At 34.9% G+C, this 19,147-nt stretch overlaps 2 protein-coding genes across 3 annotated transcripts in view; both read right to left on the reverse strand.

Annotated features, from left to right (window-relative positions):
• The window catches only part of tanc1b (tetratricopeptide repeat, ankyrin repeat and coiled-coil containing 1b), a 193,585-nt gene extending 188,809 nt beyond the window's left edge, over positions 1 to 4,776 (reverse strand). For both annotated transcript variants that reach the window (XM_084122375.1, XM_084122374.1), the window contains exon 1: positions 4,655 to 4,776. The gene's annotated coding sequence lies outside the window, so the exon portion shown is untranslated. The remainder of the gene's footprint in view (positions 1 to 4,654) is intronic.
• A 9,599-nt stretch (positions 4,777 to 14,375) lies between these two features.
• Positions 14,376 to 18,734, reverse strand: dap1b (death associated protein 1b). Its single transcript, XM_084122726.1, has 4 exons — positions 18,492 to 18,734; positions 16,505 to 16,592; positions 16,019 to 16,082; positions 14,376 to 14,729 (listed from the first exon to the last, which is right to left on the reverse strand). Exons 1-4 carry the CDS (start codon positions 18,550 to 18,552, stop codon positions 14,613 to 14,615), a joined length of 330 nt encoding a protein of 109 aa, XP_083978852.1. The 5' UTR covers positions 18,553 to 18,734; the 3' UTR covers positions 14,376 to 14,612.
• Between the last annotated feature and the right edge of the window lie 413 nt (positions 18,735 to 19,147).

The following is a 19,147-nucleotide window of genomic DNA, read 5'->3' on the forward strand; positions in this document are numbered from 1 at the left end:
GCCAAAAGATGATAGTGGTGCAAGAGGGTTCGGCTGGTCAGAGGACTATTCAGACCACCACCAATCAGTGTACCAAACCTTATAACTTTCTTCCAAATGCTTCCACAGGATGCCATACAGAGGAACAGCAGAGGAATCAGATTGAAAAAAATGTCCGCCTATCAAAACAATAGGGGTTAGACACAACGTTCGGCCCGTAGAAATGATAAAACAGTATAACTACAGTGGCAATAATGGGGAGGAACTCAACACAGTGGCAAAAAGTAAAAAAAAAAGAAGTGTTTTCTCTGAGCCGTCATGGCAGGGCTCTACATTTCACAGCCTGGTACAGTTTATTCTGCACATTCCCACATAGCGAGCTCACCGCATGTCCAAAAACGACAGCTCAACCAAAACACACGCAGTGCTGTGGTCCAGTATAAGTCACCGAACTGGTGCAAAGGAGTCTGTAATTCTAGAGTAACAGACCTCTGACTAGACTTTTGGAAAGTCTGGTTACACTGCAAAATGTAGATCTGGGTCAAGAACTGCCCGCTTAGACCGGATTAGACTGTCTAACTGACATGTAAAATGACCATCAGTGGTCATTTTGTTTCTAGAGGCTGTATCCAGTGGGTTTATCTGAAATAAATACCATAATATCTAGGGGGGTAATGATACATCTGGTTCAATGCATTGATCAGATGACTAATGATATAATGTATTGATGCAATGCATTAAAAACAAAATCAATATACATTTTTATATATTATCTAAGATATAGACTTGTTTGAGTTTTAACAACTTTATTTTTGAAATGTCTTTTTTATGTGTATTTTTTTTTTTTTTCAAGTATACCTCATTTTGTTGTGGATGTATTTGGAAACTAGATTTACACATTTTAGAGAGCACAGAAGTCTGAAAGATTTTCTTGACTGTTGTCATTGCTCTCATCTAATTGCACAAGCACAATATGACTGATGATGCAACTTTTTCATTATTTATTTTTCCATATTATTTAAAAACTAATGTGTATTTTTTTTTTTTTTTTGTGAATGTTGCAATTGAGATACAGACTAGAGTTTGCAATTTTTAGAGAGTTCAAATAAATGTTCATGTTATATTTTGCTTGCTTTTGTGAGTTAACAAAAATTGAACAGGTGGTGTAAAATAGGTATAATATTGATATCTATCGATCTCTCAGATCCCTGAATCTAATAGCAAATGTTGCATCGCTGGCTAAAAGAATCAATGTCAGATCGTATTGTGATGAAACATCCGATTTACACCCCTAATAGTAAAAGAATTCAAATAAAGTCGTGGCTGTTATAACTGTTAAAATGTGATCAGAATTTATAAACATCCTAAAATCATAAGTACTGAATATTACAGACCAAAGAAAACAAAGCTTGTGGATGTCCAGTTTACCTGCTTTCTAAACACCTCAAACAAAACTTGCACACTACTTCACCTTTAACCTTAATTATAACAACTCATGAATGTAACTATTAAAGGACAAGTTCGGTATTTTACACTTAAAGCCCTGTTTACAAAGAGGTTACAAAGAGATGAAACTAGCACAGTTCACTCAGGGGTGTTCACTGATATGCTCATACAAAAATCGCTGCAAAATATGCTTTCCAACAGGTTTTATCGTAGTTTTTGTCCAACTCCATTGACTTGTATTGAAAGAGCTGTGTGAGGTACGGTATTACTCCGCCGCTTCTTCTTCTGCTTCTTCTGTGTATTCAATGAAATGCCAGTGGTTTGCTTGCAATTGGCAAAGGTGCATTATCGCCACCAACTGGGCTGGAGTGTCTATTATTCAAGCTCTCAACGGAAGAATCTACGGGTGTGAGACGTTTGGAAAAATAGATCCACAGTTTTACAACGAATGGTAAAACACCTGTTGGAAAGCATATTTTGCAGCGATTTTTGTATGAGCATATCAGTGAACACCCCTGACCACTCGGTGAGTTTCATCTCTTTGTAAACGAAAGTTTAATGCTCTATTCTTTTTCATCAGAAACGATCTGTAAACAGGGCTTTAAGTGTAAAATACCGAACTTGTCCTTTAAGATATTCCTTTGGTTCGCTTTAAAGTAGGCCTATTATATTCGCATTCTTTACGCTGTAGGAAAGATAGCCTACCTTTTTACTTGCACGTCAAAAAAACGGCCACAGTCACAGCCTTATTAGAATCCTTTAGAACCACAATCGAGATAAACATGGAAATACAGATCATTTAAAGCATTTCGACCTCCCACAAAGCACTAGAATTAGTTTATTATTTCCAGCCTGACAGCATCTGAGTGCCCTGCTGAAACAGACACACAACACAGCTTTTGTTTTGGACGTAACACAACCCTCTCCCTGGCCACTAGCACAATGTTATTAAATGAGTGTTTCCCTGCAGGCCACCAGAGTCACCCCAGGACCATAAAAACGTCCCATCATGATCTACAACCTGACAACCAGTCCCTGATGGTGCGGATGGAGCCGGTGAGGGCAATTAAGAAATGTCGCTTTCATTCCAGTTGGCACCGCAGAACCATTAGCGTTGTGTGAGAGAGAAAAAAAAATCATTTTCCGACATTTGTTTTAAGCTTCAAAGTGCATGTGCCTCGCAGCTTTATTAAACAAAGCCAAACAGAGATAGAAGGATGACTTTTGAACCTAAATCTCTACAGGTGTGTCGTATTGTGAGTCACACAAACTTTCCGAATCATTCCAGTGGATCCTCTAGCGCCGAGCACATGGCGATACTTCAGCAAAAGCAGATGTGCAGCGTATAATGGACATGTTGTGAAGACATGGGCTCAAGACCTCCAAAACTAGAGGTCTTTTCATACCCGTTTGTATCAACTACTGCATGTGTTTACATGTGGTACCAGCACCTGTTATTGGCCAGCTGGCTATGAACCATGAAACGGGGTTCCCACACTTTCTGACCAATGACTTTTACAGTCGTTTGTGATTAACAGAGAATACAGAGATTGCATTAAAAAAAAAAAAGACAAGAGATGAGCATAACTATGTATAATGTAAAGTCCATTCTAGAAATATTCACATTACTTTTTGAGATTTTTTAAGTTTTAAATCACAATTTTAAAATGTCCAGGTTTTTCATGACCGTGGGAACTCTGTATAGTAAATCCATGGAAAGCTTTCCTAAGGCTAAGAAAAGGAGTGCCCTCTTTCAACAGCACACATTATGACTCAGCATTAAAACTCATTACAAACCCTTTTGATTTTAGGCCAAAATGTGACCTGGACATGAGATTCACCCGCAAGTTAAGTATCATGATCACGATTTCTGCCTCTCTATGATCCTAGTTTAAGAGTTAGAGGGCCATTTTGACCTAACAGAGTCAGACCTTAAAAAAAAAATTGGTATCATCTTAATTGTACATACAATTAATTTCTTTTTCCTTTTGATTTTAGGCCAAAATGTGACCTGGACATGAGATTCACCTGGAAGTTAAGTATCGTTGAGTACCCTAAAAAGTGCTCTAAATAAAACATTGGGGATGCACAATATATCGGCAGATATATGTTCATTTTTAATGTTATCGTTATCGGCCCAATAAGAAAATTTGGCCAATATATATAAAGCTGATAAATAATGGATTATTTCAGCTGAGACACTTCAGATGCACACTGTTCAACATTATGGTTTTGAATAGCTTGAAATATGATTGAATCACTTCAAAAAGGAAAATATGGTTAAGTCATATTCTGTCACATAGGCTACATACAATTATAATGATAACATTATATATAATTGTGTGCTTAGGACATGGCTTTTAATAGTGGGTCTTTTGTTTTTGCTCTCAAAAATTATATACAAATTTGGATTTAGATTTATCAGCTAATATATCGGTTATTGGCTTTCATATCGGTGCATCCCTACATAAATATTATTATTAAGTACACTTACTAGTCTACACCTACTTATTAATTATTAGGAAAAATGTCCACAATTTAGAATAATAAAGTCATCAAAACTGTGTTAGAAGCTTTTTCTATCTGGTCTATTTATATTCACTACTGTTTTGTATGCTAAACAAATGTAAAACATTTATACTTTAAACAGAACCATTTAGATGAAAAGTTTTGTTTAAAACAACAACGATTAACTACATTGAAGTGTCAATCATCTGTCAACCGTTGGACTGGTAACGTTACTAATGTGAATGGCAGGGAGCCTGAGAACGGTATCTATAATCAAAACACTAAAAAACTATGTGGAAAAGCACATTATGAACCCATGGAGAGATTATATTCATAATAAATGTAATAATGCTTCCCACCACACTCCAAATATCCGAAAGTGAATTTCTGCGACGCACAAATTCGCGAATTCCCATTATAAGAGCAGATAATCCCAGCAGGAGACGCCAATAATCCAAGTAAATGTGTAAAAGAGATTTCAGCCAACATTTAAACAGTTCATAAACCACACACACACCGGTTTCACACAACAGAGAATAGGACAAGCCCCGGCATATTCCCGTTTAATCTGAGATAGAGAAGCGCGAGCGAAACAAATTAACGTTAGATAACGTTATCAAACTCCAACTTAACTCACGAGCCTTTGAAAATGATGTGGGAACACTTTAAACACTTCATTAATACCCACCGGCCACCACTGAAGATGTAAATGCTACATTACCTGATTTATGTCATTAATTATCCGTCAGGGAAAAGTTTTGAGCCGCTTCTTCTCTCTCACACTCACAGACAGTTGGAAGCGCGCGCACGGCTCCTCCCTCACTGAGCGCGCGCACTGAGGTCATCACGACGTCAAAAGTAAAAAGTAAAAGTATGTTTACTATCAAGGGGGCTTTTCTCGATAGTGAGGTGTCTTAAGTGTTGAGGTAATGCTAGAGCCGATGACAAAAGTTATTTATAATTAACTTTTATAATTTTAAAGTAATTTTTAAAAACGAATTACAAATTATTACACTTTAATTCATAATGACCTTTGATTACAAAAAAATACTGAACATTTCCACAATTATTGCTCAGTAAAAAAATATATATATATTATAATAATTAAGCTCAATAAACCATGTTAGACTTTCGTGACAACATGCCCCAATTGGAGGGCATTATAATAAAACTGTAAGCCTTTGGGCTATGGACTGTCATAAGCTTTTTAGCACATAATAAACAGAAAACAATATAATGCCTCAATTTATATTTGTTTGGGCTCTTGTTTAAAAGTAATAGGCCAAGTAATTTCAAAGTTAATCTGTTATTTTCCCATCTTAACCTTTTAATATGTTCCTCAAACCCGGTAAGCTGATATTATTGAGGCTTTAATCATCACAAAGTAATCATGCACTATTCAGAAGTGTGATTGGTATCTCTGAGAACCCGTAAATCTTATATATTCAGCTATCAAAATTGCATTTTGTTGATTAAAAACTGCACAGGGTAAAATTGTGACTAATAGATCAAACTTCCCCAGTTGATTAATCGCAGCGCATTAAGACTTTTCTGGACAGGTGAAAGATATATGAACAGAGCTCTCTGTAAAACCCTTCAGAATACAGGGATCAAAGTAAAGTTTGGTGTATGCAAGGGTTATGATGAGGAGATTATTTAGATTGCCTTTATGTATTGAAGTTGAAATCTAGATGTAAACAGATAAAGTGTAATAAAATAAACACTTAAATGTGTATTTTGCATGTTTTCTTTCCATAGTCTGACAGAAAGAGTTATGGAAGCAAAATAGCCTAAAATCTTGAAATTCACCAGTGCATGAAAAAATAATTGGTTTGCCTTTAGTGTTAGGGGTTTTGAGCTATAAAACAGTCTCTCACATCTCAAACAACTTTACTGAACGTTAATGAGAAAGTCCTAAACCAAAGCACCACAAGAGGCAGTGCATTACAGTGATTTTATCACAATGCAAAGTGGAGGATTCATTCTTGAATCTGAAAAAAAGAACATTAAACCTTGTTTTTTGGAAAATGTTTAGTCAGCCTGAAGCATTTGAAAGGCAAGATTTACCGCAGGAAAGATGCTTGTGTAGAGAATTCCTCTGACATGTTTAACTGCTGTTCCAGAGGATCTGGCTGGCAGTGGATGTGAATGTGATGAAGTCTTTAATGCAGTTTGACCTTTGCATTTTGCAGGATCTTGTGGGGAAACACTCATGTGGTGAGTTTAAAATAGACCCAGATCTCCACAGCAGATGTCCTGCAGATGTTTGTAATAATGAGAGGTTGTAATTACAATTCAAAGTGAACTGGATATGCTGTTAGCCCGTGTGTGTGTGTGTGTGTGTGTGTGTGTGATGTTCATTTAAATGTTTGGGCGCTAACTGAATGCTGACACCCTACGGTACTGAGAGGTATTGCACACATTATGTGCTGTGGTACAAAACCTGTGAATGAAGTTACCTTGCAATATAAAAATTATATTACATAAAAAACAGTACATTTACTTTTACAGTTTTGTTAAAAACAGTTTCATTTAGTCAGTTTCACACACACACACACACACATATATATAGCCTATATATATATATATATACAGAGATGGGCATAAATACATGGAAATGTATTTAAAATACAAATACAAAATACTGTGTGGAAAAATGTATTTAAATACAAATACAAAATACTGTGTGAAAAAATGTATTTAAATACAAATACAGTATTTTGTATTTTGAAAATACACAAAATACATGTGAAATTGGCCATCCAGTGCAGGTACAGGTCACAGTGAATGAAGAAACTACATAGGCCTACTGACTTATCATTCCTAACCACATCTCTGCCCTTTCTGTCATTCTTTCTTTTTTCTTTCTTTCTTTCTTTCTTTCTTTCTTTCTTTCTTTCTTTCTTTCTTTCTTTCTTTCTTTCTTTCTTTCTTTCTTTCTTTCTTTCTTTCTTTCTGTCTGTCTGTCTTTCTTTCTGGCAATTACAAATAAACATATGCAAAATAGCAGCCATTTATATACTTATTTCTGGTTACAATGTAGTCTATTACTTGTGGTGAACACTATTAAAAAATTCATACTGTATGTAAAACTGTGGGAACCTTTTCTGCTATCTAGCAAAGAATATGGATGGACGATCAAAATCTCATTTTACTTCACAGTAACAATATCATAGTTTCACAATTCTCAATATCAGTTTTGATTCCACAGCATAAACTGAATTTCAAACTCTTTTGAGGTTTTTTTTGGTTGTTTTTTTTGTTGTTGTTGCAGTAGTCCAATGCTTTTTAAGTAATTTTATGTTTATTTTATGTAAAGTTTATTAAAATTTATTAAAATTAGAAAGTGTATCTAAAATTTAAAATTAGAATTAATTTAGATTAATTTGACACTATTTACCCCTTTTTTATTATTATTTTTTTTACGTACAATAAAACTAAAAGCTGAAGATGTTTGTGGAGTATCATTCATCAGTGTTTGTTTTTCCACTCCAACGTTCCAGTAATTCCTGCCCACTAAAAGCTGCACGGATAAATTTGCTTACCCCACAAATAGGCCCATCTATGTAAACGATTTAGAAAAAGTTCCATCAATTCAAACTTTATATCATCGCTATGATATGTAGTGTCATATCACCCAGCCCTAACAGTAATGCTTTAAAGGTCCCATTGCATGAAAATTTCACTTTATGAGGTTTTTTAACCTTAATATGAGTTTCCCGAGCCTGCCTATGGTCCCCCAGTGGCTAGACGTTTTGATGGGTGTAAACCAAGCCCTGGGTATTTTTGAGAAAATGAAAGCTCAGACGGGCGAATCTAGAATCTTCCCTTTATGTCGTCATAAGGGGAAAGGTCACCTCCCCTTTCTCTTCTTTGCCTGCAAAAAACATGTGGCCGCCCATGAGAATATGAGCTGCGTGAGCGCGATACTGGTTCTTCCTCAAGAGACATCATGGCTTGCAAACAAGCGAAGCATGGCAGTTGCTCAGTGTTTGGATGTACAAATGAACACAAAAGTATTTTTTTAGTTCCTTCATCCGAGCCTCTGAAGAACCAGTGGGTTATGTGAATTTCACAACAAGAACAAAGAACAATCCCTTTCCAATCACCCAAGCTGTCAATCACACAGCACGAGTTTATCTGGACACTTGTCAAAATTCGTTATGAAATCAATGACGCTGTTACGTTGCACAACGAAGCTCTTACTGTACTTACCTCATGTTTGCATTGGTGAAATCATTAGTGAGAGTACAGAAACTGCTGCAATGATAAGATCTTCCTTCACACGATCAACAGGCTGTCATCTGCTCAATGCTCATCACTGCAACCTTTCATGTGATGGGAATAGATCTAAATACTTAAAAAACTTCTCATGATTCGTTAATCCCGATAGCTGTAATAGTAAAAACGTGTAATAGCTGAATAGTAAAAGTTTTCGAGATAGTTCCACATGCAATGCTAAATATTTCATATGCAAGCATGTCAGCCAATCACAGCAGTGGGCGTTTACACTGAAGTCTCACAGCAGCCAATCACAGCAGTGGGCGTTTACACTGAAGTCTCTCAGCAGCCAATCACAACAGTGGGCGTTTACACTGAAGTCTCTCAGCAGCCAATCACAGCAGTGGGCGTTTACACTGAAGTCTCAAAGCAGACACGCCCCTTCAAACAGAGCGTTCAAATCAGAGGCTAAAATCAGGCTAGGAAATATGCCTTTTATTTATAAATTATAACAACTTTTGATCTAAAAAACATGCTAACATTATAAGGGCACCCCAGGAAACATTCTAAAATAATAAAATAAACCATGCAATGGGACCTTTAAACACATCTGACAAGCTAGTTGATAAAAATCAACAACCGGTCAAGACTGATTGCTAACGCTATTTTCCCACTTGTCTGTGCTCTTTTATTTTTTCATGTTAACTGAAGTGAATAATGCACTATTTTAACTTTAATCAACAAGTACAATTGATCATGACATTCTCACCTTATTCCAAGAAAAAAATCGCTGATCCAATGCTGAGCTAGTGAATGTCTGAACTAGTTGATGCACAAAATCAATACCCTGATAAAGAGGTTGACTGGCAAAAAGTATTTTATGTATTTTGAAAATACAAAAATACTCATCTTAAATGTATTTAAATACAAATTACATTTGATTTTTTCCAAAGGCTTTAAAATACAAAATACAAAATAGTATTTTGTATTTCAAATACGTATTTTAAATACATGTATCTGAAATACTGCCCATCCCTGTATATATATATATATATATATATATATATATATATATATATATATACACACACATTAGTGCGTTTGGTAGACGCTTTTATCCAAAGCTACTTATTGCATTCATACTACACTTTTTTTTTTTTTTTAAAGGGGGTGGTATAATTCCCTTTTCACAAGATGTAAAATAAATCTCTGATGTCCTCGGAGTGTGTATGTGAAGTTTTAGCTCAAAATACCCCACAGATATTTTTATATAGCATGTTAAAATTGTCACTTTTTGAGGGTGAGCAAAAACACACCATTTTGTGCCTGTTCCTTTAAATGCAAATGAGCTGCTGCTCCCGGCACAGAGGGCGGAGCTTCAAGAGCTCATGTCCTTTTACCTCACACACATGACACATGCACTGAAAATTCAAAAACTTTTAGCCTTTTATGTTCAAACCGAAGTCAGACAATGATGGAGAGACTCAAGAAGAAGTGACAACAAGAAGCAACAGGACATTTCTGAATGATTAGTTGATGAGTTTATGTAGCTTATGTGTAGTTATCTTCTAGTCATTGATTAGCATATTCTCTCTTGATAATCTATAAATCGTGTTCTGGGGGCGGGGTTTATGTAAATTCTAGGGTTGGTGATGTCACTAACCCGGGATGAATGTGGTGTAGTCTCTACCAGCCGTTTGTTGTAGTCCTTAAAAAGCGATTTCTTTAAAAGCAAATATCTCCCTTTGCTTTGCACTTTGAGCGTTGTAACTTTGCAGATGTTGTTTATGCTCAAACAGCAACATTACACACTCACTAAAGTTAGAAAAGTGAAATCATAATCAACCACCCCTTTAATCATGCATTCCCTGGGAATCGAACCCATTACCTGGGCATTGCTAGCACCATGTTTGAGCAACAGAAAAGCAAAATACACTGCCAATTCTCCATATTTCACTTGAAACTCAAATGTTCTCAAATCACTTCGATTCTACCCAATCATCATAAAACAGTAACTCTTTACACAAAGTAAAATTAATGTGGGAAAATATTTAAGGCACCATCTTAATCTTCAGTATAATTTTGATACGCAGCGTTTACACACGGGTTGGACAAAATTCAAGTCAGGAAGAGGAAATTACTGAATTACAATAAAAGAAATTCAACAGTCACACAGCAAAGGAATTTCAGTGTTTCAGCTTTACATTAATATATTATATTAGATATATTTAAAATAGTAATTTTGAAGACTTTTAGGTAAATTAGAGCATTCTTAGAAAATGTGTTCTTCCGTAAAAAAGTGTTTGTTTGTCTTTTATATACAAATCAGACACAAATGTCTATCATTTGAACCTCTTGGCCAATAATATTATGAAAATACTGTATGTTATTACAGTTGTGTTTTTATAGCAGCTCCGATACTGGACATGAACTAAGTCCCAATGAGATTCAACACAGGATTCAATGTGTATGTGATAATCCTGCTGTAATCTACCACACACACACACACACACACACACACCTGTTGAGAGTTCTCCCCGCAGCAGCCTGAGAATGTGAATCCGTCATGATAGCTGGTCATCAGCTGCTGACTGAGATGATTTGTGATGTGGTTGTGTTCCCACATGAAGGCTTCAGCTTGTGTAATGCGTAACGTTAAAGAGGCTCACATCTGAAAGATCCTCAACATATGGTTAGTCAGATCACATGAAAGAGCCCACGAAATCAGAATCAGAGTTCTGTGCCATTTACTCCATGTCTATTAGCTTTGGTGTCTTCTGAATCTACATGCTTGCAACATCAAAAGTAGAAAATATTGGTGTAAAATAAAAGTTTCCAAACTTTCCCAAACTTTTAATAGGGAATACATTAATGTTTGCAATAGCATACTCACATCAGAGTGAATACACTGCATGCACATTTTCTATATGCTTCTTACATCTGCCAAAATGTGCATAAAATACTGCATTACATTTTTTTCTTCATTTTGGGGAAAGTTTATAGTCATTATTGTAATTGCCTTAAAACAAAGCCATTGTTTTCTGTTTAATTCCAAGACATTTGGAATTACAGTAACACACACATCCTACATACATCCTAAGTCATAAGATATATGTTGACTTATAATAACTGATTAGACTTATAAATCATGTCTCTTCTGCTCACAAATGCTGCATTTATTTGAAAAAAATAAAATACAGTAAAACCAGTAATATTGTCAAATATTAAATAAATTAAAAGATCGTTTTTAAATATATTTAAAAAAAATAATTTATTCCTGTTATAGCAAAGCTATATAATCCATTTATTCCATATTCCAATTATTCTTTGTCCACATCCACACATAAATCCTTGAGAATTTCAAAAATGAAAAGTGGAAGATTATTTAGTTTATTGAAGAAATTTTTGAAGATTTTTTAGAAAGACTTTGATATATAAGCTATTGTTATTTATTTACTTTCCCTATTTAACATATGTTCTTTAGGCACATAATTTGTAAACATATAAGTTTTGTCTTGCCTTATTTCAGTTAGATTAATTGCAAGAAAAAAAAAGAAAAAAAGAAAGAAAAATAATAAAAATACAATGCATTAGATTTTCTATTTCCAGTGTGACAAATGAATTAGAAGTAATATCATCAGTTATTGTCCTGCCTCGTTATTTTATTAGACTGTTAAAAGTTAAAGTTGTGTTTCATTCCGGACATTGACAATCAAGCATGCTTCATAAATACAGGTTTCCAGCAGGAGCCGGATTTGCATATGGGAAAATGTAATTTGAACTCAGCATAGGGTGACCCGGGATATAAAAAAGCTGGAACAAATGTAATTTTGTTAGAAAGCGGCTCACAGGGGACAATGAGATTGAAATATGCTTCATAAAAATACATGAATGCAAAACAGCTTGTGATGTGAAATATATCAGGCATTAGAATCAGTCTGTGATGGAGAAGGAGAGATGGAAACAGGGATTCATTTGTGGGATATCTGAAAGCCTCACGCTAGGCAATGCCTTTATAATCCCTGTGCGTCTCTAATCCGCATGCAGGTAAACCGGGATCCTTCCCATAACTCCTGATATCCATTTAACCGTCCGCAATCTCTATTAGCTCAAATCAAGGAGGGGAGGAGGCATAGAAGAGGGGAAAAGTAGAAAATAAAGAGAGAAAATGGACAAATCTCACAAAAAAACATCTGGATCATATGCTATTCTGAAGAAAAAGAAAAAAAATTATATTCATTTTTTATTTCATGGTTTGAATTATTTATTTATTGAATTATTATTATCATTTTTTGACCATTAATATTTACACTTCCAGTTAAAAATTAGGAATAATTAAGATTTTTTTTAAATGTTTTTGAAAGAAGTCTCTTCTGCTCACAAAGTAAAATATTTGAAAAAATAAAATACAGTAAAAACAGTAATATTGTCAAATATTATTACAAATTAAAAGAACGTTTTTAAATATATTTTAAAATATAATTTATTCCTGTTATAGCAAAGCTATACATTCCATAGTCCAATTATTCTTTGTCGAATTATTCTAATTATAACTTTAGTCCTGTAGTTATACTTCAAGAGCACTGACATTATTTTGACAATTAACCATAATGCAATTGTATTTTTTGCATTATTTTGAACGGTTTCATTCTCTATTATAGTTGCATTACGATAATGAGAATTTGGGTGAAGCATGCTTTTTTTTTTTTCTTTAAGTTGCAATTCATACATGAGCACAATTTATATTTGTCTGCAAACTAATTTCAAGCATCTAATAGGAAACCTTTATCAAATGGTGCAACACAAATTCAGTCACGCACATCTAAACTTTGATGGACAGTGTTTCTGATCCTCCTCCTCGAGACTCAAAGCCAGTCTCATTTCTGGCATCAGGCCCGTTCACACACTCAATGGGGGATCTTTTGTGCTGTCTGCATCAGACGCCTAAATATACCGCAGACTTCCTCCAAGCCCATCAGACTGACAGCTCAAAGACACCACACGCAGCGCTTCTTCACAGAGAGCATCATGTCATGACCTGAGAAACATCACATCAGACCCGGCCATAAACCAGCGCGCTTTATGGGAAACTCAGAAAGATTAAAAGGCTCATTCCTAATATGTGACCTTGGACCACAAAACAAGTCACATGGGTACATTTTTTAAAATTGAGATTTATACAGTAAATAAGCTTTCAAATGATGTATGGTTTGTTAGGATAGGACAATACTTGGTCGAGATACAACTATTGAAAGTCTGGAATCTGAGGGTGCAAGAAAAAAAAAAGAAAGAAAAAATAAGAGAAAATCTTCTTTAAAGTTGTCCATTTATGTTCACGATTGTGCTGCATTCACTCACAAAAATAAATGTTTTATATATTTACGGTAGGAAATTTACTAAATATCTTCATGGAACATGATCTTTACTTAATATCCTAATGATTTTTGGCATAAAAGAAAAATCACTAATTTTGACCCATATAATGTATTGTTGGATATTGCCACAAATATACCCGTGCGACTCGAGACTGGTGACGTGATCCAGGGTCACATATGCAGTACATTTAAATAAATTCACAGTTAAGAACTCAGTTTCATGAAGTGAACATTGGGTGGATTTTAAAACATTTCTCTTTCCCGTGTCCTTCAATATTACTTTCTGTTAGTGTTGTGTACAGAACACGAAATAAAACTTAAAGCATAGCTGATAATCAAAGTTAACATCCTTGTGCAAGTTCACCATCAATTTCACAATGAGAAATACCTATAGCTCTTTATGAATATCCAGTTTATTTTCTTGCCCAAGTTATGTGAGCTTGGCCAAATAAAACAATTTCTCTTTTATAGAAATGCAATTCTGAAACTTATTAATTGTACATCTTTTTGTTGAAATGCACAACAGGAATGACAAGTTTAAGTTCAGAATGGTTTCTTTTGTAATTAAACATGCTGCCTCATGCCTTTAAACTAAAGGCAATTTAATAGGCTTTTAAAAGTAATTACAAATGACTCTACCGCCACCTAACGGTCATGAAAAGAAAATACAGCCACCATTTCATTTGCTGGAAAAGTGAACTTTACTGGTATAAAAGTCTCATTTTGTGAAAGAGTAGGAAAACAGTTTGTTTCAATGATTATCAAAAATAATTTCCAGAAACTCCATGCATATTAATGCTACAACTAAAATGGCAAGCAATCACGTCAGTAAAGCAGAAGCCTAACTCTTTCCAAAATCTTTAATTCAGAGTGGGTTAATGAATATTCCACACAACGCAAGCACAAAACTGCAAAAGCTACAAAGATCGCAACAAACAACCTGAAGAGAAGTCACATAACAGTAACTTTGTTACAAGGCTACCAAGTCAGGTCCATGATGCTCAACATTCACCTACAAACACACTCCTGGTCGTCATCTGCACATCAGGTGATCAGAGGCTCAGAAGCGGAGGCCATTGTGGCTCAACATTTGCGTGGCTGTTGAATGCAGGGGATGCGCGGGACGTGTGGTTTCTCCGCGCCCGGTCTGACTCGGCTGTGTCGCACAGAAACGGGAGTCTCTGGGAAATCATGACCAAACTGCAGCAAAAAACAACAAAAGATATCATGTTAAATATGACACTTCATTTCTGAAACAAAGGGATTTTTACTTTAATAAAGTCACTAACCAAATTACTAAAACAACCTCAAGATATTCCAGCTTCTATGGCTAATGTCATGCTAAAATCCAAGTAAAAAATAAATAAATAAATAATATATAAATATATATATATATATATATTTTTTTTAATTAAATTTATTTATATATATATATATATATATATATATAAAATTAAATCAAATATAATATATTTGATATATAAAAAAATTAAATCAAATATAATATATTTATATTTGATTTAATTTTATGTATATATATAAAAAATTAAATCAGATATATTGTTTATATACGTTTTAAACTACTAAAAACAGTGCAAATTCAATAAACAAAAGTAAAATAATCAACTTAGATGCATATTATAAACAAAAACTAAAATAGAAATAAATAAAAACACTAATAAAATTAAATAAGAGATGAATATATTACTGAAATACAAAATACCAACAACATTATACAGAAAAAATAAATAGAAAAAAATATATATAAATATACTAAATTATAATAAAATATTTAAATTAACTAAACTTAAATAGATCAATTACATAAATATAAAAATATAAACCTACAATAATAAAACAAACATAAATTTGAAATAGAAAAAAATAAAATATAAATATAAATGTATAACAAATACAAAAATGTATTAAACAGAAATGCATAAATTTGAAATAGAAATAAAAAATATAAATTAAATAGAAAAATAAATAAAATGTATAACAAATACAAAAATACAATTCAAACAAATAAAAATAATAAAATTAAACATAAGTTGAACAAATACAAAAGACACAAAAACAAAATGATTTGGCAAACTCAGTCATTTGGTAGCTGCGATTTTAGTAGCCAAACTAGTTGACAAGCACTCGTTTAGAGATGTGGACACTTGCAGAGGAAATAATCACTGAAGTGAGTTGAGGAGTTCATAAAGTGAACCCTATTTTGACTAAACTCAACTTAATTGAATTAATGACCATGTCCTAGTTTTCACTCTCACTCCAATTAAAAATTACAGAACCAAATCTTGAAAACAGCAGCGTCTGTGAAACTACAGTCGCAGAAACTGCATGATGTCCACTACAATAAACTAATTTTACACCTTAAAAACTCTTCGTTTGTGCCATCTTAGGCGTTCTAAAGCAGCAGTGCACTATGGGATTGGAGGATGCATGCAATTATAGTAATGTCTTGTTATAAGGGTGCAACAAACCTTCTCAAGCGGCCCAGCCAGGAGAAGACTCAGATGCTGCATTCTGGACGGGGTCGGCAGGGACCTGGAGAACAAGTCAGATAGTGTAGTGTAAGATTATCTAAACAGATCATACTAAACGTGGCATGCTGGAGGAAACTACATGGTTCTTTGATTTCATGCAAAGCGCTGAAACATTTTTAGCAATGCATCAATGCATCAGCCACAAGCATCAATTTGATGAACCACTTTCAATGCTCGGTTACGGACCAGAATGCAAAAAAAAACAAAAAAAACAACCACGATATGAACGTTACTGCCAGCGGGTTTAGGAAACCACTGCACATTCCATCATAGCCCAAAACAGCAGATTTTACATGAAACATGTTCATTAAATGTTGAGCAAACTGCCAGAGAGGCTGAACAAGCATCTGAAAACAGCTGAATTTCACTTCAACTCCGAGTCAGAAAGAGATCAGCAACTTTGTTAGGCAGAAAACACTGTACCTGGTTTTGTCAAATTTCTTGGTCTCCTTTTCCACATTTCCATTATCATCAGCGCTCTTCTTCACGACTCTTTTCCCTCCTGCTTTCACTGAAGAGAGTGCACAATTCCAGTTTCAGTAGAAATCACTCAATTGTGAACGTGTTAGGAAATGTTACAGCTTTTATTCACTAACACAGGTCGTTTTAAAACCATTTCCATATCATATCAAACTTATAAAAAAATAAATTAAAAAAAGCAGATAATGAGAAGCTTTGCCAAGTCACACTTCATTCTAGCTGACGTAGGAACAAGATAAACACCACAAAATCTGCATTCCCAATTCATTCCTATAGATGAATGCTTCCTTTTCCTCACAAATCAGAGTTTTGAGTCCTGTAAACGTCCACAACCATCATCTCAGTCCATTGGCCCTGTTGTTCTGATTTTTTGGCAGGTCTATCGAGGCCCTGAGGGCGAGCGTGCAAATATTTGCTCAATAAAACAAGCCGCCCGCTCACATCAGTCTAAAAAAAGTCAGTGAACAGTACAATGAGGGAGTGTTCAGTGCTTGCGGTTTTAAAGGGCCCAGAAGATTGTGAAACGCTCAGGTAAATAAAAATGGCATTAGTTTTCATAACAGGCTGTTTGTTACCTTTAAAGCTATATGACGGCCCTACTTGCACATTACAGCGTCACTAGATTGCATAAGTTCACAAATGCACAAGATCCTCTAGACCAAGATGTGGACAGATCAATTCATTCTGAATAAAGATTCAAAGGAATTGAGACATTTTTACAGTGGCTTTAAATTAAAAACATTAAAAAGCAAAACACACGTGATCAAAAGTCTGTTTTTCGCTTTCTAGAGGCAGAGATTAAAAACTTGCTGTATTGTAGTGAATTAAAGAGACAGTTCACCCAAAAATGAAAAATGATCATTTACTCACCCTCATGTTCCAAACCTGTATGAGTTTCTTCTGTTGAATACAAAGATGAGATTTTAAAGAATGTTGTAATCAAACAGTTGACGGCACCCATTGACTTCCATAGTAGAAAAAAAAAATACTGCAGTCAACTATCTGGTTCCCAACATTCTTCAAAATATAATCTTTTGTGTTCATCAGAAGAAAGAAACTCATACAGGTTTGGAACAACATGACGGTGAGTAAGTAATTTTAATTTTTTGGGTGAACTATCCCTTTAAGAGAAGGTACACAGCCATCTTGCTGTTTTTGTTTACCACTAGCGCATGCTGATGATAGTGCGACGTTTTATTATATACTGCGTAGTAGCCTACGATTCAATGGTTGTCATCATCGTGCAGTCTACATAAATGTCGTACCCAAGTTTATTAGCTCTGTGCCGTACGGTGTGATTTGTAATGATCTTTTAGGATCGCCGAAATCGCAGTGTGTCACAGGAATTAGCAGCATGAAAAACAATATTTTTGAACGGCGAGTAGGTTAACTTAAACGTCTCTGATTGGCCATTGCATTCAGGAAATCAACAACTAGGTCTGTGATTGGCTACATTGCTCATCGCTGCAAAACACGTTGTAAATAGATTAATGTGACGTTCTCCAGAGCGCAAACACAATATGCACTGGAGCATTTGCCAAATCTGTTTCGCCAATATATATTATTACAGCATCAACTGATGGTGGTATTGCTTGATTAAACCTCTGTAGAACTGGGTCTGGTGCACTAATCGTATTAAATCACAGTAGAAGTAGAAACTGAAACTAATCTAAACTCACATCCTGTAACACCTAGTAAGAAAACAAGAACTGATGGTTGTTTTCCTCCCAGTGCACAGTGCAAAAACACTGCTCGAACTACACCCGCAAAAGTAGGCCTACATTCACAAAAACTGCATGCAATTCAATAATCTACATTTAAAACACATCGTTAAAATTAAGTGTCAAACTACTTATACAGCGCAAACAAAACAAGAAATGATTAAAAGAAGCTACTTTAAAAGGTTTCATATGTGACCAAATGTGCAAACCTGCAGGAGGATGACCAGCTCTTAGCGAGTCTCTCGCTCCAGTTTTAGAAAGTTGCACCATTTTCAGTTTTCTTCACAACAACGACACAAACACTCTGTAAATCAATCCGCCCACTCGCGCGCTTTTATACTCTCGAGACCTCACTGACGTCACGGAGGATGCGCGTGCACGAGACCGCATACGAATGCAAAAATATGTGTTGTGCCAGTAGACCTTATTCTGAGCAGCGCCATGACAGGTATGATTATGAAAGCGAGACTGTGAGGGATAGATTTATTTACCTTGGTTTTAATGGCATCCGCTGTAGTAAAAAAAAAAAAAAAAAAAAAAAAAGAAAGAAAGAAAGAAAGAAAATATTTTTACATTGTTTCGTCCAAAGATGGCGCTGCTGTGAATAAGGTCAATAAAGCACCTTAAAACTGAGCGCATTACAGTAGAGAAATTGTGCTGAATTTACTCACATGCATAGCACAAGAATTTAAGTAACTTTCTAAATGGTCCTTGTAAGTAGATAATTGTGTAAACATGCTCATATGTGGGCGATTTGTGTATCTTTTCTCATGCTGAATTCGGAAACGTAGCCTATACTAATCTACTGTCAACAACTGCTATACTGTACTATTTCCGACATATAAACTTATGTTAAACGTAGTAG

The sequence above is a fragment of the Abramis brama genome, assembly GCF_963993115.1.
Source record: "Abramis brama genome assembly, chromosome: 8".
NCBI classification, from domain to species: Eukaryota; Metazoa; Chordata; class Actinopteri; order Cypriniformes; family Leuciscidae; genus Abramis; species Abramis brama.

What these genes read in the sequence shown, in the direction of transcription:
- dap1b (XM_084122726.1), bottom strand. Translation starts at nt 18,552, where the DNA reads ATGGTGCAACTTTCTAAAACTGGAGCGAGAGACTCGCTAAGAGCTGGT. An exon ending in AAGAAATTTGACAAAACCAG is followed by an intron (nt 16,083 to 16,504) that starts GTACAGTGTTTT and finishes CTTGTTCTCCAG; the next exon opens with GTCCCTGCCGACCCCGTCCA. An exon ending in TGGCTGGGCCGCTTGAGAAG is followed by an intron (nt 14,730 to 16,018) that starts GTTTGTTGCACC and finishes TTTTTGCTGCAG; the next exon opens with TTTGGTCATGATTTCCCAGA.